At 44.8% G+C, this 24,161-nt stretch overlaps 1 protein-coding gene across 1 annotated transcript in view; it reads left to right on the top strand.

The window, feature by feature from the left end:
* The window catches only part of LOC140410916 (breakpoint cluster region protein), a 464,596-nt gene that overhangs the window by 113,074 nt on the left and 327,361 nt on the right, over positions 1-24,161 (top strand). The window contains exon 2 of the mRNA XM_072499748.1: positions 3,524-3,708. Coding sequence (XP_072355849.1) covers positions 3,524-3,708 — 185 coding nt within the window. The remainder of the gene's footprint in view (positions 1-3,523; positions 3,709-24,161) is intronic.

The following is a 24,161-nucleotide window of genomic DNA, read 5'->3' as shown; positions in this document are numbered from 1 at the left end:
TGTTTCCAGGAAGACATATAAACCTGCTGTTTTGGAAAGGAAACCGGAGCATCCGTATCAGGTCTTGGGTGCTATGTGCTGGGCCAATCCTTTGAAAAGGGTTTTCTGGTTTTTGGGACTTGTTATTAAATTGGAACAGCTAAAGGGGGAATTTATTAAGGGTTATGCATAGAGTATTGTAGCTGTGTGGGGTATTTATGTTGGTAGTTGATAAAAATGTGTGTGTTTATAAAAATGTTAACTAAATTTGTAGAATAAACTTTGTTTTTGATTAAAAGTGCTAAAGGCCTCTGTTGATGAACACCTGAAAGTCATGCCCTTGTTCTCATCGTAACCAAAATCAATAAACAGTTGTAGATCAGATGGACTCTATGATATACTTTGGAGTTTTCTAAACCCTGGCCCATAACATAACTAAGTATTTGCAGTTGTGGAGCAGAAGTGCATCATTAGCCTCAACCCCCATGTATCTGCATTCCTGATTTTTATCTGGTGACTCCTGCTGCATTTTGTTGGGGCAAAAAGACAGGGGCAGTGCCATTTTGCGAGTCCTGACTGAATTCTGTAGCAATCAGGCAATTGATATCCTGATTGTTTGTCTCCTGTCCCTTTAATCAGAGGGCTGGCAGCTCCGTTGTCCCAGCAGCGCCACTGGAGAGGTGGTCATTGCTGATATTGCACCTTCCTCAGAGGAAATTAAAAGGTGTTGGGGTTTCTGCTGGTCGTGGAGGCTACAGCGATGAAGATGGGTATGGGTGGTGGTTGATGAGGGCAGGTGGGGGTGTTTCCATGGTGGGGGCTGTCCATGGGCTACAGAGTACCCAAACCCACAGGGAGATTGCCACGTTTTACGAGTCAGTTTATCTCCCCAGGAGATGAGGGCCCACTCACCGCTGGTAAAATATTAATTGCTAACTTAATGGTTTCAATTGGCCTCTGGATGGGATGGCCATTCCCCCATCTATCCTGCCACTAATAGAACTCTATAACATTGGGAAAGTGACAGGCATCTCTCTCTCTTATCCCCCCCCAATGACTTTTGACTGATTCTCTGGGCTTCGTTGCCCAATCTCCTGGTATTGTATAACTTCCTGCATCCCAGTCTGCTCTTCAAGAGTCCGATTAAATTCAGTCTTAACTGTGCATGTGATGTTGAATGAAAACAGCTGTGATAATCTCAACACGTTGAATAACTTGCCGACAATTTACTTTTGCCCATGATCACTTGGGTGAGATATCAGAAGATAGTGAGTTTCTGTGGTGCTGTTGCAACAGCATGCGTCACTATTTTCAGGTAAGCAAGAGAAGAAACTGACACAGTAAATTGGATTTAAAACAATTTTGAAAATTGCAAGGAATTTCAGTTGCTTACGTGGTAGCGGATTCTACATCCTAACTACTCTTTGGGCAAAGTAGTTTCGTCTGAGTTCCCTATTGGATTTGTTAATGATTATACTGTTGCTCTTTTTAACCTTAGTCTATTTGCTCTGATTATGTCACCTTTGCTCACGAGTCGCCAGGTATCTTTATGATACCGCCACGTGGTTCAAGTTCAGGTTATGATCAATAATACAGCACCCCGTTTAGTAAGGATTAAAACAACGGTCATTTATTATATACAACAAGCAATATTAATACCCTAATACTACTTTCTATATAATAAACCTATCACTACTGGCCAATACTTAACTTAGGAAGAGCCCACCAGGTCAGGGAAACGAATGGCTTGTCCAATCAGATCTGGCCCGCTGGATTCAAAAGGCTGCTACAGGTCGGTGGCTAGGTGTCTCTACCGGATAGCGATCGCTGGATTCAAACTTACTGTTGCCGGTTGCTGTTCTTGCGAAGGTCTCGAGCAGGCGAAGAGGAGAGAGAGAGAGATCTGAACTTGGCCCCTCACTTTTATAGGGCCCAGGGGCTTCCCGCCTCCCGGGGCGGCCCTTGACCCTGAGTCCCAAGTGATTGGATTTGTTCCCAATCCCTGGGGTCGATGTGTCCAATGGTGAGGCGATTCCTCGATCGAGGGGGTGGTTGTTCACCTGTTTTTGTTTCGGCCACTGCAGGCGCCGACAGGTCTGGCCCGGCATTCAATTGCTAATATGTTGCAATTGTTCCCGGGGATAGCCGATTTAACTGCAGATGCCTGGATAGATGGGCTGCAAACAGTCCTGAATGTAACTGCAAATACCTGGGTTGATGGGCTGTTGATAGCCCTGAGTATCGATCTGGGCTAACTTCCCCAGAGCCGAATATGCAATACTGTCTGCAGCTGCCTGCTTGTGTCTTGTTAGCTGCTTTTCCCAGCAGTCTTTCGAGTTAGCCATTTCAAACTGGGTTTTGGCCAGATTAATCGGAACGCAGCCATTTTATGTGGCTACGATACTATATTCATGGTAGCTAGTTTTGGTCACAACTGGGTTCAGCCTTATAATGGCAGATAATTTTAATTATTGGCAAGTTTGTACAGTGTTTATTTTCTATATTTAGCTCATTGTAAACTGATGTGACCATTCAATATAATAATTGGAATACAACCAAAAATATTACCTTTCATCTATCATAAAGGTGGGGGTCAGCATGGCAGAGACAAACCTAGGGGTAGTAATAGAATGGACACACTTCAGTAGGAATGCTCACAACTAGTGGGAGAACATTTGGTTTCAAGGTAAAGTAGCTTTGGACTTTAATAACTCTGGATTAAAGCAAATTACTGTGGATGCTGGAATCTGAAACAAAAAGAGAAAATATTGCTCAATCTCAGCAGGTCTGACCGCATCTGTGGAGAGAGAATGGAGCTAACCTTTCGAGTCCGGATGACACTTTCTCAAAGCTTATAACTCTTGAGTTAAGCTCTTGCTCTGTATTGTAACACATGATCATATAAGCGGCACTCAAAGTTTCTTCATTTAATAGAATCCGCTCGGCTCTAATGACCTTATGCTACTGTTAGAATACACAAGGAAATAATTGAGTGTTCAGAAGACAAAATTAGTCTTCAAAACATGTCAGCAAACCGTCCCATAATGACTCCATATAATTCAGATATTAGAATCTTGGAATTCCTACAATGCAGAAGGAGGTCATTCAGCCCATTGAGTCTGCACCAACTATCTGAAAGAGAACCCTACTTAGGCCCGAGCCCAGTAACCTCACCTACCCTGCACGCTACATGGTAATTTTTTAAAATCATGGCCAATCCACCTAACCTGCACATGTTTGGACAGTGGGTGGAAACCAGAGCACCCGGAGGAAACCCACAGTCACAGGCAGAATGTGTAAACTCCACACAGACAGGCACCAAGGATAGAATTGAACTCAGGTCCCTGGCGCTGTGATGCAGCAATGCTAACCTTTTTAAATTCCATGGCTGAGGCACATGTCAAACTAGAGTATGTGAATACTGGAGACTTAAGGGAGTGCTCTGGTCTGCAAAATTTGCAGTTTTGGTGATCCCAGCTTGCACTGTTGATGAATCCTCCACTTCAGTGATGTTTTATCTGATTTGTACTTCCCAATTCTCTAGATATACTCTACAGCAACACGGTGCCAATCTATTCCTATGATGCGGATAGAGTTGAAGAACAAAGACGGAATCAGGAAACCATGCCCTACATAGACGATTCACCTTCATCATCACCTCAGCTCAGCTCCAAAAGTCGGGGTAGCAGAGACACCGTATCATCTGGGTCCTTGGAATCAACTAAATCGGTGAGTTGATGTGTTATGAAACAGTAAAATCCAATACAAATGCACAGGGAAGAATGAAATTGTGTGAAGTAATTAAACCAAAATGCACTATGTGGTTACATAAATGGATGAGTGGGGCAGCTTCTGAACAACACTGCTTTATAATAAATCAAAGGCTATTGAGGTCAATCATTAAATGCTCATTAACACTGCATGCTGTTGTATAAGCAGATAAAGCAGCTGCATTTTCAGGTTGTTCACAATAAAAACCATATAAAAGTTTGCAAGAGCAGTCAGTTTGGATTTATACTGACAGATGAAATTGAAATGGCTTCAGATAGCCTTTTACCATTCAGATGTGCATTAATTTTGTGCTTTCTCTTACTCATCAAAAGAGGCAATATTGCTATACTGTAATTAGTGGTTTCATGCTGCTGTTTCACACACACAAATGGATTTTTTTTGAGTTACTATCTTCATGATAGAATTGACTAGATACTTACTTTGGAAAAAACGAAAATGGCCCTGATAAGTTTAAGATCGGATATTCTATTGGATGCCTTTATCCTGTTGGAAGAAAGTTTTTGCACTAAGTACAAAGCAGTTGCAAATTGTTCATTTTTTAAAAAACAATCTGGTTGAGTTTGACATGAATTTGTGTTTGTTGTTTGATGCATAGGATTTCATACAGTAAAGTGTGATATTGAATTAAAGTTAAGCTTATTTTAAATTGATTGTACTGTTCATTGAATTTTATTACTTAATTTGAGACTTTATTTCAATACGAAATGGATTAAGTTGTGCCCACATCAGTTAAAGTATACAGTTGCAAAAAAAGGGAAGTAGAACATAATTTTTGGGCGTACTAGGTGTTTTTCTGATACAAAATCTGGTAATCTGCTTTTTTTTGTGCTGTCTGTCTGCCCCTTTCAATTAACCCGTAGATCCTCCCATTGCTAATAAGTAGCTCATGTTGGACCCAAAGACTCCAGGCTTGAAATAAATGGGAACTGTCTGAGGTGGAGGCATTCTGTCAATTAAATCAACAAATTGGAGAAGTTATTTAGAATTTAAAGGATTTAGTCCTTTCAAAGAAGTGCTATAAAATTGTATCTGCTTGTGCTTAGAGCAGTGCCGTATATATTTATTTGCAGTTAATTTTTTGGGGCGCAATTTGGAAAGATTTCTAAGTTTGGTAGCGACCGGGTATTGCCACGAGCTTCCCTGCGCTCGGCCCAGCGAAACCGGCAACACAATTCAACATTAATTGGTCCACTTACCGAGGCCTCACAGACGTCTCGCCGCAAATAACACCTCGCCAGCTGATTCGTTTGGAACGCGCTCGCCAGCCTCCCGCTGACAAGGTCGAGCAGCACTTAAACTGCACTTGCTCAGCCAAATTCAGCCATTTCGCAATAATGCCGCCAAGGAGACCAACCCCAAGATTCGGGACGCTGACCTGGGACCTGCTCCTGGATGCGGTGGAGACCTGTTCCCTGGGGGTCCCGGATGGTGAGATGAGGTGGTGGCAGCCGTTAGTTCGAACAGTATGAGGAAGGAGGTCACCAACCTACGCTGGGCAGCACAAGTGAGTAGACACCAATGTTCCCACCCCACCCCCAGCCCTCCAAGTGACACCCAGCCCTCCCTCCCCCCTCACTCCCAGCCCCACCTTCACACCTCTCTCCCTCCCCCCTTCCCCTCACCACTGTGAACCACGTGTGTGGCCAACGATGCCCCCTCTATGTCTCCGCAGGAAATGCTCTCCCACAGTTGGCGGGAGAGGGCCCAGACTGGCGGAGGGTTCTGGACATCAGAATCCTCACCTCCTTCGAGGACCAGGCCCTGGAGGTGACTGGGGTGGCCAAGAACAGATCGGTCAGCCATGCAGAGACTGGCAGACGCTGCAGAGGTGAGGAACCACCAGCCTCCACCTGGGGAACCTGTCAAACGCGAGTAGTGATTGCCTTACAGAATGACCCATCCCTCCCACTGACCACATGTCCATTCTCCTTCAGGTCCTCCAGGCGATGGCGCCGGACCATCCTGGGTGGCCCCTCTCCTGACTCCGAGGAGAACACCTCAGAGAAGAGCTCCGAGGATGCCACCATGGTCGCAGCACATCTGTCATCCCACCCTCACCAGGACAGATACACACACATCGGTGGGAAATGTTCGTGGCCAGGCTTTTGGGGCACAATCTGGTGAGCACCACACTGCTGCCGATATACATCAGGTGGAGGCAGGAAACCCCTGGCGAGACAGCAGTTGGAGGGCTGATGGATTCCAGGTCCCAGCTGGGGCGCAGCCTAATGCTGAGCCTCTGGAAGTGAGTTACCCGGAGCTGGAGGAGACTATAGGGAGCAGTCAGGACGTTCAGAGGGAGATATTAGCGTCGCACCAGCAGATCCATAGCAGCTCGGAGGAGTCCTAGAGGCTACGGGCGCAGGAGATGGCGCTAGCAATGAGTGGCACCGAAGCCAATACTTCTAGGGTGGCGACCACAGTAGGGAGCCTGGTGCACGACGTCAGTACCATGAGTGAAGGTGTCCATGGCGTTGTGTAGTCGGTGACCGCGATGGCTGAGGGCCTCGGCAGAATGACCGCCTCGCTAGGGGATGTCACCCCAGTGCCAGGCTGAGTTTGATGAGATTCTGCGGGACATGTCCCTCTCTCAGATCGTCATGGCCGAGGCTCTGCGGAGCTAGTCCCCATCACAGGTGGGCGTGGCTGAGGCACTGCAGAGCATGTCTCAGTCACTAAGGAGTATCGCCGAGGATGTTGACACCATGGTGCGGACCATGGGGACCCACCAGGGCTGGCAGAGCCAGACAATTCAGGGGCATCTGGGGCTCGAACCAACTGTCCCAAGGTGAACCCTATGGGAACCGATCGGCAGGTGGGGGCGCTGGGTGCCAGGCCGGACCCATCCCACGGGGTGGGGACGGTGGTCACCAGCCCCCCCAAGTTCCATCCCTCTGATGAGGCCGCACCTCTAGGTCGACACACTGGACAGGGCGACACGGTTGTGCAAGTGCCGCCAACAGGTGAGCCGGGGTCCTCTGGCCCCAGAGCCCACAGAGGACGCCCGCCAGGGGCATCGAAGGCCACGGGACGAAGTAAACAGCTGGCTGCCTCCACCTCTGATGTGCATCCTGGAGAAACTCCAGGACGTAGTGGTAGTGCTAGGAGCTTCATGCACATTGAGGATCACTGAGGGCACTGGGATAGGGGGGGAATGGGGTAGTTAGGGGAAGTGGTGGGGGAGTTGGGGGGTCCGGCACCATCGGGTGTGGGGTATTGTACAGCACATTAAACAACTCTGTACCACCATTATGAACCCCCCCCCCCCAGTAGCGCTCACCCACCCCCGGGCCGTGGACTTGTCCCCAGAGCAGGGCCCCATCTCCTGAGTGTTCGGATGTTGCGTATGTGGTGTTCATGCACAGTACCCAGGCATTAAGGTGTGATTGGGATGCTAGGCAATGACTCTCACATGCTACATGGTCCGCCCACCCACAGGAATCCACTTGGCATATGTCAAAAGCTCACTTAATCACAAGTGCCAATTCCCTATTAGCAATCGTCCTCAACCGCGTAGCCAGATGGGCAGGGACAAGGATTGCCTCTGGAATGGGTGTACACAATCTAGGGGTTGGCATGATGATGACCTGAGAGATTGCCCCTGTCAGCAGTAGAGTGAACACTAGCTGGGAAGGCCGCTGAATGACGGGATAGGGCGTCACTCTTGTATGGAAATGGGGCTTAAGTGGTGAATAATTGGTTTCTCGCCAATGGCGAGATCCCGATTTCGCCTACGGGAGCAGGCCGGTTGCATCGCAAACTGTTTGGCGCCCAGCACTGATCTCAGTTTTGGTCTCTCCCACTATTCACCGGCCTTCTTGCGCTTGAACGAGAGCGCAACAAGGCTAGAGAATCCGTCCTTTATATTAATACCATTGAACTGAACTTCTGTATTTTAAACCAATCAATGTGAACTCAGAAATCATTCCAGTGTGGAGCAGCACAATATAACTGTAGGTTTCAAGCTTAAATTAACTTGAAAAAACTGACAGTGTTGTCACTCGATAAAATATAAGCACACAGGACAGTGCCAGCATGCAGAAAATAATCGGCTACGTAACATTGAGAGCTCCTTTTCCAATTTTTTCACCTTTCGGATACTTCTGTCACTAGGACCTAGATCTAGTCCAGGGACATTGAAGCCAAATGTAGTAACCAGCTCCAACAGTGATCAAGTAACTCAATATACAAGCAAAGAGGCAATTAAAGAGGAATTCAGCACTTTCAGCAGATTTATAAAGAGTGGACGCTGAGAGTCCGAGCGGAGATGTAAAAAGAGCGGGAGCTGAGAGTCAGAGCGGAGATTTATAAAGAGAGGGAGCCGAGAGTCCGAGCGGAGATTTAAAAGGAGCAGGAACTGAGAGTCAAAACAGAGATGTAAAAAGAGCGGGAGCTGAGAGTCAGTGGAGGTTTAAAAAGAGCTGGAGCTGAGAGTCAGCAGAGTTTTAAAAAGAGACTTATGAACTTGTGATAAGAAAGGATATTCTTTATCGGTTGGATGCTGTAATCTCCAAATATCTACGAGGTTAATTGATTTGACTAGGTTATTCAAAACCAGAGATGAAAGTGGGATGAGGAGCCGGATATGAGGACAATGTATCTAGATTTTGATGCAGTAAACAATTAAAATTTTCCCTGGTGATCAAATTTGTATTTGAGATCAAATCAGAAATTGTATGAAAAAATGCTGGGTCTTCGGTGTTTGGACCATATAAAAGGAATGCGACATGAAAGAATAAATACGACCGATCACCACAATTTAATGCCTGTTGAGGTTGACTACAGTTGAGATATGTTTAACAGGAACTGGTGTTTAACAGGGACTGCTTTCCAAAAAAAGAATAGCTACACCCACGACCCCCACCTTGCATAAATAAATAGACTGGAAAATCAGTAATACCCAGCGGCATCTGAGCATTCTTTGTTGTGTATGTTTAATGTGTGTTCTTGCAGAAAGATGATGTCTGCAGCTATGGATTTCAAATGAGTGAGAACCTTCCCTCTCTTTACTAGATGGTTTGTGCCTTTCACATTCCACAAGCTAAAGTATAACACCATTTCCTGGTGAAATGCTGTCACTATGCACCATAACACAACTTTGCAACAACCACAGTATCAATATTAAAGCACAGTGCATAAATAAAACTATGACAGAGCAACCTACAAAAATCTACAACTAACAACACATCCCTTCCCCTCTCACCCTTCCATTTCCCCAAGCAGAATGAATGAGAAAACCCCACATACTCACAATGGAGCTGACAGGCAAAGGTAGTCATGCCTAAATCAGTTCAGAACCCTCCTCACGCCCATGTACTTAATGAAAAGCGCCTTGGGAAACATCCTTCTGGAGCTTGACAAAAGTCCTTTTCAGATCATAATGTTTCAGTTAACAATGAAGCTTTGTATGTATAAGATCTACGTCATCTTCAGGTACGGCAGCACAAGTGGCTAGCACTGTGGCTTCACGGCACCAGGATCCCAGGTTTGATTTCCCGCTGGGTCACTGTCTGTGCGGAGTCTGCACGTTCTCCCCATGTCTGTGTGGGTTTCCTCCGGGTACGTGTTTTAGTTGTAGCACTCTTCCTTCTGAGTCACAGGATTCCGGATTAAACTCCCACTACAGGACTTCAGCACAAAAGACGAGGCTCATGCTCCAATGCAGTACTGCACTAATACTGCACTGTCAAAGGTGCCATCTTTCATGAGATGTTGAATCAAGGCCCTGGCCTCGGGTGGATCTAAAATATTCCATGGCACTATTTTGAAGAAGAGCAGGAGATCTTTCCTTGGTACATTGGCCAGTATTTATCCCTGTCTGTTTGTGGGAGCCTGTTGTGAGAAAACTGGCTGCCATTTCCTACATTTGTAATAGTGACGGCGCTTCAAAAATACTTCATTATCTGCAGATCATGTTTTGAGACCAGTGGACTCTTTCCCCTGGAGTAACTATTTAGATGTTGCTGAGGACAGAGTTCAGCATTGTGGAAAACAAGCCCCCCCCCACCCCCATCCCCCACCCCCGCATTGACTTTGTGCAGGGGTGCATAATTTTTTTTTAAAAAGAGAGCGATGAGCTAATGTTTTCCACTGTACAGATACAGTGTCTCAAAACCGGCAACCTCGGGACCGAGTCTGTACCACATTTAATTCTGCCTGTTTTCGGGTAAGGCAGTTCGTGCCAGGCCGGGTTGGGTGGGGTCAGCGATTGCTCGGACCACTCAGCAGGGGCGGCATGGTAGCATAGTGGTTAGCACTTTTGCTTCACAGCTCCAATGTCCCAGGTTCGATACCCGGCTTGGGTCACTGTATGTGCGGAGTCTGCACGTTCTCCCCGTGTCTGCGTGGGTTTCCTCCGGGTGATCCGGTTTCCTCCCACAGTCCAAAGATGTGCAGGTTAGGTAGATTGGCCATGCTAAATTGCCCTTAGTGCCCAAAAACGTTAGGTAGGGTTACAGGGGTCGGGTGGAGGTGTGGGCTTAAGTAGGGTTCTCTTTACAAGGATCAGTGCAGACTCGATGGGCCGAATGGCCTCCTTCTGCACTGCAAATTCTATGATTCTGACCAAGCTGGTACGTATTTTCTCCATTTCAGAAGAATTAGAATTAATGCATGGAAGCTAATAAAAATGTTTGGTTTTCAGATATCTCTGGTTTTCAGATAATTAAATTTGGACACTATGGGCCCAATCTAACCAAATAGGAAGAGAGTCCCATAGCAAGTGCGTTTAGCCTCGTGTTTCCCGGTGCTCACAGCACCGTGAATAAACCTGCTAGCTAACGTCCATCTGGTTAGATAAGGGGCCTCAGTGGGGAACACACATCACGGTTGCATAGTCCCGTTTTCTGCACTGATGAACTCTGCTCGTCGAACTCCTCAGTGCAGCAAAAGATCCCTACTTCGTTTCTAAATGGTGACCCCATAACTCCCCACATGTCCCAACCCACTATAAGGGGGTCCCTGGGTTCCCCCGCACTCCACATCCGCGCAATGCATTCCCAGCCCGATCGCCGCCACGATAAAAATGCCAGTTTGGCACCTTGGCAGTGCCAGCTTGGAACCTTGCCACTGTCCCTGCCAGCTGGCAGTGCCACCTGGGCACCTTGACAGTGCCAGGCTGGCATCTCGGTGGCACGAGCAGTGCCAGGGTGCAACCCTGCCCAGAACGCAAGCATCTGGGAGCTTCCGATCCTCTGGGAGACCCTCAGGAGTGCCATTCGGTCTGGTCCTGTTTGTGGAGACCAACAAAGGGTGGGTATCTCCGACTAGATGTACACAGCTTGATATTACATCAACTATTCAGACTTGGAAGGGGGTTTGTGGAGTTCTTGTCTGAGCAGACAAATAGGCTCCAGTTTGCCAGGCCAGGCTTTTGAAATGCAGATAGTCTTTGTTTTTAAATTTGGACTCTGCAGCACACAGGGGGAGATGACGAAGTGCAAGGTTCTCCTATACTGCCATGGTAGCTCCTTTTCTTTGAAGGTCACAGACAGATATAGATTTGAGCACTTGTAAGATTTTTGACCAGTTAAACATTTTAGCCAGATAATGAAATATATTTTTCAAAATATGTTGGGCCCAACCTAACCAAATGGGAACAGAGTCCCATAGCGAGTGCGTTTAGCCACGTGTTTTCCAGCGTCCGCAGTGCCGAGAAACACAACGCTATCTAATGCGACTCTGGTTAGATACGGGGCTTCAGCAGGGAACGATCAGCCAAGGCCGCACTTAGTCTCGTTTCTTGCATTGAGGAGTATAGCTTGCCGGCACTCATCAGTGCAGGGAGAGATTGTGACGCCATTTTAAATGGCACCCTGATCTCCCGAGCCCCTGACACGACCCCCGAACCTTTCTACAATCCCAATTCACCTATAATTATGTCTTCTGGGCCCCCCCCGCACCCGATCTCACGCGCATATGGCACCACCGGGCCTGATCCCCGTCAGTAAAAAAAATAAAACAGTATGGCACCTTAGCAATGCCAGCCTGACACCCTGGCAGTGCCCCAGCTAGCTGGCTGTACCCCTGCCAGGCTGGCAGTACCCCTGCCAGGCTGGCACCAGTAGTGCCGGGTTTGGGGGGGGGAGGGGAGAAGAGACACACAAATGGGGTCTCCCCTCATTTGCGGGGACCGATATTGAACAGTGCTTGCCCAAGATATCCAAGGCGAAGGGGAATGATACAATCCCCCAGTCACCTCAGGAAACTGAATCAGATCTTGCATGGCGTAGTGAGTTGGGTCGATCCTGGGAACGCGGTCTCCCAGAATCTACCGGCCACATTGCACTGCAGCATGCTGAATTCAGGCACAACATGGCCGGTAGATCGAGTTCATAGTGTGAGGTCTTAGTCCCCTGACGCCTGATCTGACCTACATGTGACTTCAGATCCATAGAACCCGTGCAATCTAGTGGCAGTTAAGGATGGGAAACAAATGCTGGCTTTGCCCATGAAAGAATTAATGAAAAAAGAACATGGAAAGATCTGAGTCTAGAAGTGTTAGTATATCAAACTGCTGGAAACCACAAGACATAACCCAAAATTAAGGTTGCCATCACTGTATGCAAGTAACACCACATGTTTTTCCACTACAGATCATTAAACATGAGACACATGAAATGATTTGGTGTTTTAACAAGGATCTTGATGCACACCAGTGATTATGATGCTTCCCATCATAAATCCCAAAAAAGATTGCCATATTTAATTACTTATTTATTTTTAATTTAGAGAACCCAAGTCTTTTTTTTCCAATTATGGGGCAATTTAGCATGACCAATTCACCTACCCTGTACATCTTTTTTGGGTTGTGGGCGTGAGACCCACGCAGACAGGGGGAGAATGTGCAAACTCCACACGGACAGTGAGGCGGGTTAATTAATTTTAAACATTGGGTATTTGGTGAGGGCAGGATCAGGCTTGAATCTAGTTGAATAATCAATGATACTCCCTGTCAGTGCTATGTGAACATTGGCCATTGGACCAGCTGCAAAATAAATGACTAGTTTTTATTCGACAGCAAGTCAGTGACTTCAGGAGAGAAGACAAAGAAAGTGAGCAATGAACAAAGCATATTTAGGTCTGCTAAAAGATCAGCTGCAAGCCATTTTCATTTTAATTGTGTCAAAAAAAAATGGTGGCTCAGCTGATTCTCGTATATTAAAAATAAAATGATTATGTGTCACAAGAACACAGTATTTTAAATGTGTTTGTTATATGAACAGAGGCCTGAAAAACATTTGTGGTCAAATTACTATCAAGTTATTCCCAGGATCGTCATGAACGAGATTCGGAGCTGATCAAATTGGCATAACCCAAGAGTGCTTTTTTTCTTCTCTCCTATCTCGGAGTTGCTCTTCATTAAGTTTATTAGCAGGATAATGGAAGCAACTATCTGTAAATCGTATTGGCTTTATGCTCAGACACCTCCCAAGAGAACACCTGAGAATGTTGATGGTTAAGGATTGGTTCATTATCCAAGATAAGTGTTTTCTGTTTCTTTAGATCTGTAATATCAAGCTCTATTGTACCAGTTTACCAGCCATTAAAGCTGAGTTTGAAGCTGGCAGAGGTTTGTTTGGCCCTGTATGTCTCTTCCGTTTAATTGGGATTACTAATACTTCAGTGTTCCAGAATGGTGCATTGATACTAGGTCAGCCTTGGCAGTACCATTTGTTAAACCTATAACTTATATAATACTAGTATATGTTTGTAATAAAAACTGAGTCACTGTTTCCACAATTTTAAGGGGGGAGCACGAAGCATGGGTTGGTTATAGATACTGATATGGTTACTTTATTTTGATCTGCAACACTACTGGGCAGAGGAGAGTCAACTAGTCTCCCTTCCAATTTATTTTAAATGCATTCATGGGATGTGGGCGGTACAGGTCTGGTCATTATTTATTGCCCATCCCAAATTGCCCTTGAGACGGTGGTGGTGAGCTGCATTTTTGAACCGCTGTAGTCCATGCGGTCTGGGTACACCCACAGTGTTGTTAGGGAGGGAGTTTCACGATTTGGATCCTGCGAAAGGGAGGAATGGCGATGTGTTTCCAAGTCGAGATGGTGAGTGACTGGTGGGGGGAGACTTCCAGGTGGTGTTCCCATGTGTTTGCTGCTCTTGTTCTTCTACATGCTAGTGATCATGGGTCTGGAAGGTGCTGTTGAAGGAATCTTGGTGAGCTACTGTAGATGGTACATATTGCTGCTACTGTGTGTTGGTGGTGGAGGGAGTGAATGTTTGCCAAATAGTACCTTGCTTTGTCCTGGATAGTGTCAAGCTCCTTGAATGCTGTTGGGAGTTACACTCACCTAGGTAGTTGGAGACTATTCCATCACATTCCTGACTTGTGCCTTGTAGATGCCTTGTGGATAGGGCGGCACGGTAGTACAGTAGTTAGAACTGTTGCTTCACAGCGCCAAAGTCCCAGGATTGATTCCTGGCTTGGATCGCTGTCTGCGAAGTCTGATGTTCTCCCCATGTCTGCGAGGGTTTCCTCCAAGTGCTCCGGTTTCCTCCCACAAGTCCCGAACGACGTGCTTGTTAGGTGAATTGCAGATTCTGAATTCTCCCTCAGTGTACCCGAACAGGCGCTGGAGTGTAGCGACCAGGGGATTTTCACAGTAACTTCATTGCAGTGTTAATGTAAGCCTACTTGTGACTATAATAAAGATTGTATTATTATGTTGGACTTGCTTTGGGGAATCAGGCGGTGAGGTACCTGCCGCAGGATTCTTAGCCTCTGACCTGCTCTTGTAGCCACAGTATATGACTGGTCAATTGTAACCACCAGGATGGTAATGCCATTGAATATCATGGGCGATAGTTAGATTCTCTCTCTTAGTGGAGGTAGTCATTGCCTGACAAGTAACAAGTGCATGCAAATGTTACTTGCCACTTGTTAGCCCAAGCCTGGATATTGTTTAGGTCTTGCTGCATCTGGACATGGTTTGTTGCAGTATCTGAGGAATCGCGAATGTTGCTGAATATTGCGCAACCATCAACGATCATCCCCGCTACTAACCTTATGATGGAAGGAAGCTAAAGAAGGAAGCATTGAGGTAGCTAAAGATGATTGGGTCTAGGGCACTACTTTGAGGGACTCTGGCAGTGATGTCCTGGAAGTGAGATGATTGACCTCTGACTTCCTTGTTCCAGGTGTGACTCCAACCAGCAGAGCTTTTTCCCAGTGTCTCATGCTTGCTTTTGTCTGACGCTCGTTGTATTTTGCTCTATTGTGCAGCATTCCATTTTTATCAACTTTTTGGTCACCCATTGCTTGTATCTAAAATATTCAGACTTACTTCTATTCTTTGCAAAGTTATTAGCCTCTTCTCTTACATTGGTGACAAAATGTGACAGCCATTCCTTGGTTCATTCCCCAGGGCAATGCCTTGATAAATCAGAGTGAACCTATCTGGTTTGAATTTAAATGAAGCTTGGCAGTTAACTATCAGTTATAAGTTAACTGGTGCATTCTCCATGGCAACGCCTCTATGAATCAGAGTCTACTTGCCAACCAATTAACACTCTCCTATGCAGTATAAATCGTTGTTCCCTTTGCAACATTGTATTTTTGTGAATTGGCTTGATGAGTGCAAGACAAAAAGCTCTGACACCCTTTTTCCGCAATACCACTTTTCATTTCATATTTTTCTCGTAAGACACACATGGATCTTTTTGCTGAGGCTTTGTTTTTTAATAAAAATGTATTTTTGTTGAATATTTTGAATTGTTCCTGAAAATTTGTACCACTGTTTTTTACCGCCATACCTTTGAGAGTATTAGTCCAAGAAGTGATGAGTGAATGGCACTTGGTGTGAGTTAGGATACAGTTGCAGGCTTTTGGATGAGTTCATGTTTCTGGAGCTTGGAAGGTCGGAGGCTTTCTTGGAAATTATTAGAATAGTAAATTCTAGAGTAACAAAGGAATGAGTGAGTGCTTCAACAACAGATGAGCTGAGGCATTTGTGGAGTCGAATGATACAGAAGTGAAAGAAGGTGTTCTTGGTGATGGTAGAGACATGTAGTTCCAGCCCCGAACAGGCGCCGGAATGTGGCGACTAGGGGCTTTTCACAATAACTTCATTGAAGCCTACTCGTGACAATAAGCGATTTTCATTTTCATTTCATTTTAGTTGGAAGCTTATTTTAAACACTCTGGTTCAGCCTTGAGCAGTTGCTCAGGAGAGGGCCGGTGTTGGGGGCTAGGGGAAGGAGTTTGGTGGGGACCAAAGGAGACTGTTGAAAGGTGACCTCCTGTGCTGTCATTGTAGCGTTCTATTCTTCCAACTATCTTCTGCGTAATTTGGCATCTACGGACATTGAAGGTATTAGTAGCACACTTCGTTGAAATGAACTGACTCAGCAAAGATTTCAAATCACACCTTGGGCGGTCTGATCTGAATGACTGTTTCATACTACTTTTACCCTAAAAAGGTCCCAAAAGAAAACCTGGTGCATTTGTGTACCATACCTTGTGTAGATGAGAATTTTTGAAGTGCTTTTATGTTAAGTTCATTAACCATTGGATACTGAACAGAAGGGAAAAGGCAAAAAGTGGGAATGCCGTAATAGAGGCAGGCGAGTGAGAACCCTCTAGCCACCTACATAAAGTATTCCATTTGTACACTTCTAAGAATACTGAATTGTATTTATTGACAGTCTTATTCACTTATGAATAAGGCTCTTGTCCTTCATGAACTTACTGTGGATGATTGCATTAGCATCAAGGCATTAGTGGAAACCTGGAAACTTTTCCTCTTAATGAAACCCCCTTGCTTGTCTACATGATCTGCCCCATGTCTCATTGAAACCGATGGCACTTATTGTCAGATCCCATCTTGGTCTACTTCTCTGGCACTTTCTCCTCCTTTGAGCATTCACTTCTCCCACCCCTCTTTCAAAATCTTCGATCTGTGTGTTACTATACCTTGGGCTAGACGTGGTCAATTCCAGCACCACTTGACCTCAAATCTCAACACAATTGAAATGAACTATTCATTTTTAGAAAATACCCAAAGTCTTTGGTCTCTGGCTGTCCAGTAATTACAGTCACCAGGTTTGTAAATTTAAACACAATTAATTTTTATTAATAACAATAACTATAATTAAACAGGCAGCAAATACAACTGGTTAGCTATTATCTAATTCCTAAGCCCGCTCCTTTAACTCTCCCCACCCTACACAAGCCAGACAAACACAGACGGGAAAGAAGGGTATAAAAATAATAATATGAAAAGTAAAAGGGTAAAAGTCTCTGTTTCAGATGAACGTCTACCAGTTAGATTTTCAGTCTAGGCCTCCAGTCAGATGTCTATGCTTTCAGTCTGTGACATTTTTCACTGTAGATTCATCAGGAGCTCGAGACTTCTTTGCAGCTTCGGAATCAGCAGGCAGGAAACCTTTTTTGGAGAAAGAGAGAGAGAGAGAGGGAGATTGTAACTCACAGGTTCTTCTCTCAGCATTCAGGACCTTTCTCTCTGGGTCACTGAAAACCCCCACCTGGCAGGACCCACTTTGCCGGGCAGAATACGGTCTTTAGCCAATCCATTGGCCACCAACTAACCAATCAAAATGAATCTTCTGATCTCTCGGGTGCCAGAAAGTCCGAGTTCTTCTGTTCAAACTTTAAATCTTCGCAGGGTAGTCTACTGTTTTGCAACTTTTGAGTTCCTCACTTTGCTCGATTTAAAGGTATATGTCCATTAAATGTCCATGGATCAAAATGATGATAACAAAGTAAAAGAAATGGGAAATAAGGGAATCACTGGAAGGGCCCTTACGTACCTCCCTCCCTAAAAGGATTGAAACCTCAGGGCATGGACGTTTCATTATGAGGTATGCAAGACATAAATCACGAAAATATATCCATTCATCCTTCCTCGTTATATAGGTTCCCCCCCACAATTCATACATTGGTAATTAATCATCCCTTAAACCTGAGACAAAGCATCTGCTATCACATTATCCCTCCCGGGGATGTGTACAATTTTAACATTGAATTATTGTAACGATAATCTTCAGTGGAATAATCTTACGTTCCGGGTTTTAAACCTTTATATAAAAGCAAGTGGATTATGGTCTGTATGAACTAAGCTTTGTTTATTGTCATGCTGGACATATACTTTAAGGTGCTGAAGGGCTAGTAGCAATGCTAAGGCTTCCTTTTCAATGGTGGAATACTTTCTTCAGCACAGACTTTATTATTTTGAAAAATATCCCACTGGCCTCTATTCCTGCATCGTCATCTTATAGTGCACCACCCCCACCACTTGGTCACTGGCATCCGTGGTCATTTTAAAAGGAAAACACCAGGGTAACCAGCACTGATTCGCTCACCAGCATGGCTCTCAATCTCCCAACCTCTACTTGGCATTCTGGGGACCACCCCATTTTCACTTTTTTCTGCAATACATCCAATATACACTGGATCTCCACCTATACCATAGTGAGTCTGTGTGGGTTCAATCGAGATGGATGTTGCTTTATTAGTTCGGAGTTTCCTATGTCTACATCATGATTAGTTAATATAGTGCACCCTGGTGTGTCGATACAAATATGCCCATATTTTTTCTGTATCTTTATTCAACCGTATTGCTGTTCTTCTAAATAGGCAAACTCAGTCTTGAATTGCCCTTGGATGCCTGTATTTGTTCATCGTGGGAGGATCATTCTGTGGACTGATAACCTCTTCTTCTATTTCACTCTTCTCTCAGTGCCCAGGACCTTTCCCTCTGGGTTCTCTGAAAACCCTCACCTGACGGGACCCAATCATTGTCTGTCGCTGAGCAGAATAGTCTTTAACAATTTATTGGCCACCAGACAATCAAACTGAATCCTCCAATCTCTTGGGTGTCAGAAAGTCTGGGTTCTTCTATTCAAAATCTAAATCTTCATAGCGCAGTGTACTATTTTGCACCTTTTGAGTTCCTCACTTCCTCTGCCAGACTTAAACGTATATGTCCGTTAAATGTTCATGGATCAAAATGATAACAAGTAAAATAAATGGGAAATAAGGGAATCAACAGGGATGGCCCTTAAATGAGCCAATCTCCAAGATACTATGAAAATGTTATTACCAAATAGCTTCATTGCTTTCTTCTCCGAGTCTCTGTACTAAATTACTTCTCATCCTTGGTGATTTAACCTCCACCTCAACTCGTCATGTTCTCTCCTGAGTTCACTGCCTTCTTATCCTCTCTAAATTTCTCCTCTATGTAAACCCCCCAACTCATATTCACAGCCACCTCTTGGCCTTACTATCGCACATGATCTTACTAGTCCAATTGTATCAATGATTGATAAAGTCAACTCTGATCACTCCCTTGTATTACTCATCATCCCATGCATTCCCTTTGCAAGCCCCAACTCCTTGTGTTCATCCCTGGGAAAAACTAGTGGCACTTTCAAAATCCTAACTATCTAGTCCTTGATCCTTGTTTGCTACTGATTCACCACCGCCTACTGATTTACTCAACCACATCCTCAACATCACATTTGATATCCTACTCCCCAGTGAAACCATTGCTCTCTCTCACCCTGGCTGTTCCCTTTGTACAGGCCTGATCTCTGCTCCCTTAGATCCAAGCGATGCAGATTCGAAAGGATATGGTGGACAACTGGTTTAGCCATCCACCGAAAGATGTGGCTGGAACACTTAACACTTCTGTATCCTGCTCTTGTCTGCTTAAACATCTCACTATTGCAGGGTCATCCTGGATATACAAAGATTAACCCCTGGCATTTTAAAAAAAGTATTGCAAACTGTCGAGTTACATCCCTCCTCCTGTCCCCTCCACCCCTACATCAAAGATATTCGGCGCAACTTAACTAAATGGGAACAAAGTACCATAAGAAGCATGTTTAGCTGCGTGTTTCCTGGTGCTTGCAATGCCGAGAAACACGTTATTAAACATCACTCGGTTTAGATCGGGGGCCTCCGTGGGGAACGCACGGCCGAGGCCGCTCATATCCCCGTTTTCTGCACTGATGATATATGTTCGTGTTTTATGTCTTGCATACCTCAGCTGTTCACAATTTATATAAATGACCTGCAAGCAGGGACAGAGTGTAAAACGCAAAATTTGCTGATGATATTAAACTAGGTGGGAAAGCAGGCAATGCAGAGGAGGTAAAGATTTTACAGACTGCTTTAGATAGGCTGAGAGATTGGGTCAAAATTTGGCCGATGGAGTTTAATGTAGATAAGTGTGAGGTTATCCATTTTGGCTGAAGAAAATAGAAATGCAAATTATTATCTAAATGGAAAGCAAATTCAAAATGCATCTGGGCAGAGGGATCTGGGTGTCTTTGTTCATCAATCACGGAAAGTCGGTATGCAGGTACATCATCTAATTGGAAAGGCAAATAGAATGTTAGCATTTATTGCAAAAGGACTGGAGTATAAAAGTAGAGAAATGTTGTTCCAGTTGTATACAGTGTTGATGAGACCACAAATGGAGTATTGTGTCCAGTTTTGGTCTCCTTATTTGTGGAAGGATGTGGTGGTATTGGAGGCAGTTTAGAGGAGATTCACCAGATTGATTCTGGGGATGAAAGGGTTGACGTTTGAGGAGAGGTTAAACAATTTGGGCTTATATTTGCTGGAGTTTAGAAGGATGAGAGGGGATCTGATCGAGGTATACAAAATACTAAAAGGTAATGAAATGAAATGAAAATCGCTTATTGTCACAAGTAGGCTTCAAATGAAGTTACTGTGAAAAGCCCCTAGTCGCCACATTCCGACGCCTGTTCAGGGAGGCTGGTACGGGAATTGAGCCGTGCTGCTGGCCTGCCTTGGTCTGCTTTAAAAGCCAGCGATTTAGCCCTGTGCTAAACCAGCCCCTATTGATAAAGTAAACATAGACCAAATGTTCTTCCTTGTAGGGCAATCTAGAACGAGAGGTCACAGATATAGGTTGAGAGGCGATAGATTTGGAAGGGATGAGGAGGAACTACTTCTCGCAGATGGTGGTGAATTTGTTGAACTCGCTGCCACATAGTGCGGTTCCATCTGAGTCATTAAATGGTTTTAGGAATGAGATAGATGTATTTCTGATAAAACAAAAATGGGTTAAAGGGATATATGGGCAACAGGTAGGGAGGTGGATTTGAGATCAGGAAGAGATCAGCCATGAACTGTTTGAAGGGTGGAGCAAGTTCGAAGGGCTGACTTTCCTACTTCTACTTCGGCTCCTAATTCCTAAGTTTGTATGTTCCTAACTCCTCTGTGTAACGAGGGATCGGGACACCATTTAAAAATGGTGGGCTGGCACCAGCAGTGCCAGGGTACCACCCTGCCCAAACAGCATGCACCTGGTGGCCTCTGTTCCCCTGGGAGACCCCGACCAGTGTTGTCTTGTCGGTCCCCTTTTGTGGACACCAGTACTGAATGGTGCTCGCCCGAGGTCTCGGAGGCAAACGGGACAGATCCCAACAAATGCTGGTGGAGCACGGAAGGGGAAAGTACAGACACAAACTTTGGGATGGAAGCAAGAACAAAGAACTGGAGAAGTGGAAAGAGAGAATGCAGCAGATAATGAAGGGATTTGTAAATAAAGACGAGAATTTGGAAATTCAGAGAGAATGCATCAGTGAGACTTGCTATTTTGTAGTTTATGGCTAGTGACATTCTGGAGGAGAGTGTGGAGAAATTGAACTTGAAAATGATGTAGGCATGCTGAAGAATTTCAGTCACAGGAAAAAGTAAAGGTAGAGGTGGGTAAAGTTGTGGAGGTGGAATTAGGCAGTTTTGTGATGGTTGAAACACTAAGGCTAGACACTGCTGGGTTCAGTCTGAGCAAGCTGCAGGGATGTTTGGCACTTAGGGCCAAGCATTATGACTTTGGTCTTGCCAGTATTAAGCTGGAGGCAAAGGTGAAGGTGACAGCTATCCTTATGAAGTGAGCAAAATAAAATAAATCTGCTGAATCATCTTTCGTTATTCCTGGGTCAACAGCATTATCAACGACACATACTTTTGTATGATTCAGCAAAGTGAAGAGCTTAATTCATACCATTGAAGGAATTCCTCAAATCTCCAATTCATAGAAACCCGTCAATGCAGAAGGAGGCCATTTGGACTATCGAGTCTGCACCAGCCCTCTCCACCTTGGCCTATGTCCACACCCCAGCCCCATAACCCAGTAACCCCACCTAACCTTTTGGACACTAAGGGGAAATTTAGCATGGTCAATCCACCTAACCTGCACATCTTTGGACTGCGGGAGGAAACCGAAGCACCCGGAGGAATCCCACACAGACAGGGGAAGAATGTGCAAACTGCACACAGACAGTCACACGAGGCTGGAATTGGACCTGGGTGCCTGGTGCTGTGAAGCAGCGCCGCTAACCACTGTCCTCCTGTGCCGCTCCAAATGCATGTTCTAATTTTAAATGTGATTGGTTTATTATGTACAGTGTTATGACTGCTAATCTAGGCAATGATATTCTCCCTCCTTAATATCCATTTGATCTTGAAGTTGGTTTTGATGGAAGCCAATTATTGTGCCCAGAGGACTCTTTAACTTTGATTTATTTCTCCAAATGTATTGAGGACGTAAATCTGAAATAGCTATATTAAGTGATTGGCACAATGCATTAAGGATTCCTCTGCTGTTAACCTTGAATTGAATTCTATTGATTATATTAAATATTCATGAAACATAATTGAAAACTGGATGGTTAAGATGTTCTGTCAACTCGAAATCCACATACAACCATATGAAATTGTCTTGATAAACAGGAATCTTGCAAATTGTTATGAGTGGCATAAGTCATTCTTGCTGAAGAGACAGTAACCCTATACCTCCAGAATGCAATGGTAGGGAAGAAATGTATGAAAGCTTCAATTTTCACAGCATCTACAATGAATGCATATTTTGATATTCTTCAGACAGAAATGCAGAGTGGATGATCTTCTCAGCCTCCTCCTGAGGTTTCCAGCCAATCTTCAGCCAATTTGATTCACTGCGTGTGATATGAAGAAACGGTGCACAAGATAGTACAATGGCTATGGGCTCCGACAGCATTCCGGCAATACTACTGAAGAATTGTACTCCAGAACTAACCATGTTTCTAGTTTTAGGAAAATAAAAGTAGTTTTAAGGAATTGACATTTGTATTGGTAAACATTAGAAATAAGGTATAGTTTTAGGTGGGTTTAATTTAATGTCTCTGCGCCTAGAAGGGACTTGTAGTTAGATTCGTGCTGGACAAAGGTGTTTGTGTGTGGGTATAACTTAAGTTCCAACTGTGAACCACGGGGCAAAAAACATTTGTAGGGGTGGTATACAGACCACCAAACTGCAGTAGCAATGTTGGGAATAGCATTAGACAGGAAATCAGAGATGCATGTGATTATGGATGACCTTAATCTGCATATAGATTGGGTGAGTCAAACCAGTCACAGTACAATAGAGGAGGAATTTCTGAAGTATGTACGGGATAGTTTTCAGGACCAATACCTTGAGGAACCAACAAATAAACAGACCATCTTGAACTGGGTGCTGTGCAGTGAGAAAGGATTAGTTGGTAACCTAGTTGTGAGTGAACCTTTGGGGATGAGTGACCATAATATGATAGAATTATTTAGCATGGTGGATAGTGAGATAGTTGATTCTAAGACTAGGGTTCTGAATCTTAATAAAGGTAACAATAACAATGATGACGGGCAGCACAGCGGAGAAGTGGTTAGCACTGCTGCCTCACGGCGCTCTGGACCCGGGTTTGATCCCGGTACCGGGTCACTGTCCGTGTGGAATTTTCACATTCTCCCTGTGTCTGTGTGGGTCTCGCCCCCACAATCCAAAGATGCGCAGGGTAAGTGGATTGGCCATGCTAAATTGCTCTTTAATTGCAATTTTTCTTTAAGTTTTAAAAAGGTAACTATGATGGTATGAGGCATGAGTTGGCTATGATGGACTGGGAACCATTACAGAAAGGAGGGATAGTGGATAGGCATTCAAGGAACGATTAGGTGAACTCCAAATGTTGTTTATTCCTCTTTGACACAAGAGTAGAAAGGGAACCGTGGCAAAACCATGGCTTACAAGGGCAATTAGAGATAGTATTAGTATCAAAGAAGAGGCATACTAGTTAGCAAGAAAAGCAATAGTCCTGAGTATTGGGAACAGTTAAAACTTCAGCAAAGGCAGACCAAGGGATTGATTAAGAAAGGAAAAATGCAACATGAAAGAAAGCTAGCGGGGAACATAAAAACTGTTTATAAATGTATCTAAACAATGGGTGGGAGCCCCAGGCTAGCTGAGTGCAGCTAGTCAACGGGAGCCAAGGTGGAGGGTGTCCATAAAGTTAGATTAGAGCAGGCGTTAGGTGATAGGATGGTGTTGCCGGGGAGGGGGGGGGGGGGGGGGAAGAGAGGAGAG

This window comes from Scyliorhinus torazame, chromosome 1, assembly GCF_047496885.1.
Source record: "Scyliorhinus torazame isolate Kashiwa2021f chromosome 1, sScyTor2.1, whole genome shotgun sequence".
NCBI lineage: Eukaryota > Metazoa > Chordata > Chondrichthyes > Carcharhiniformes > Scyliorhinidae > Scyliorhinus > Scyliorhinus torazame.
The sequence above is the reverse complement of the archived record's forward strand: the minus strand, read 5'-3'. Positions and strand labels throughout refer to the sequence as shown.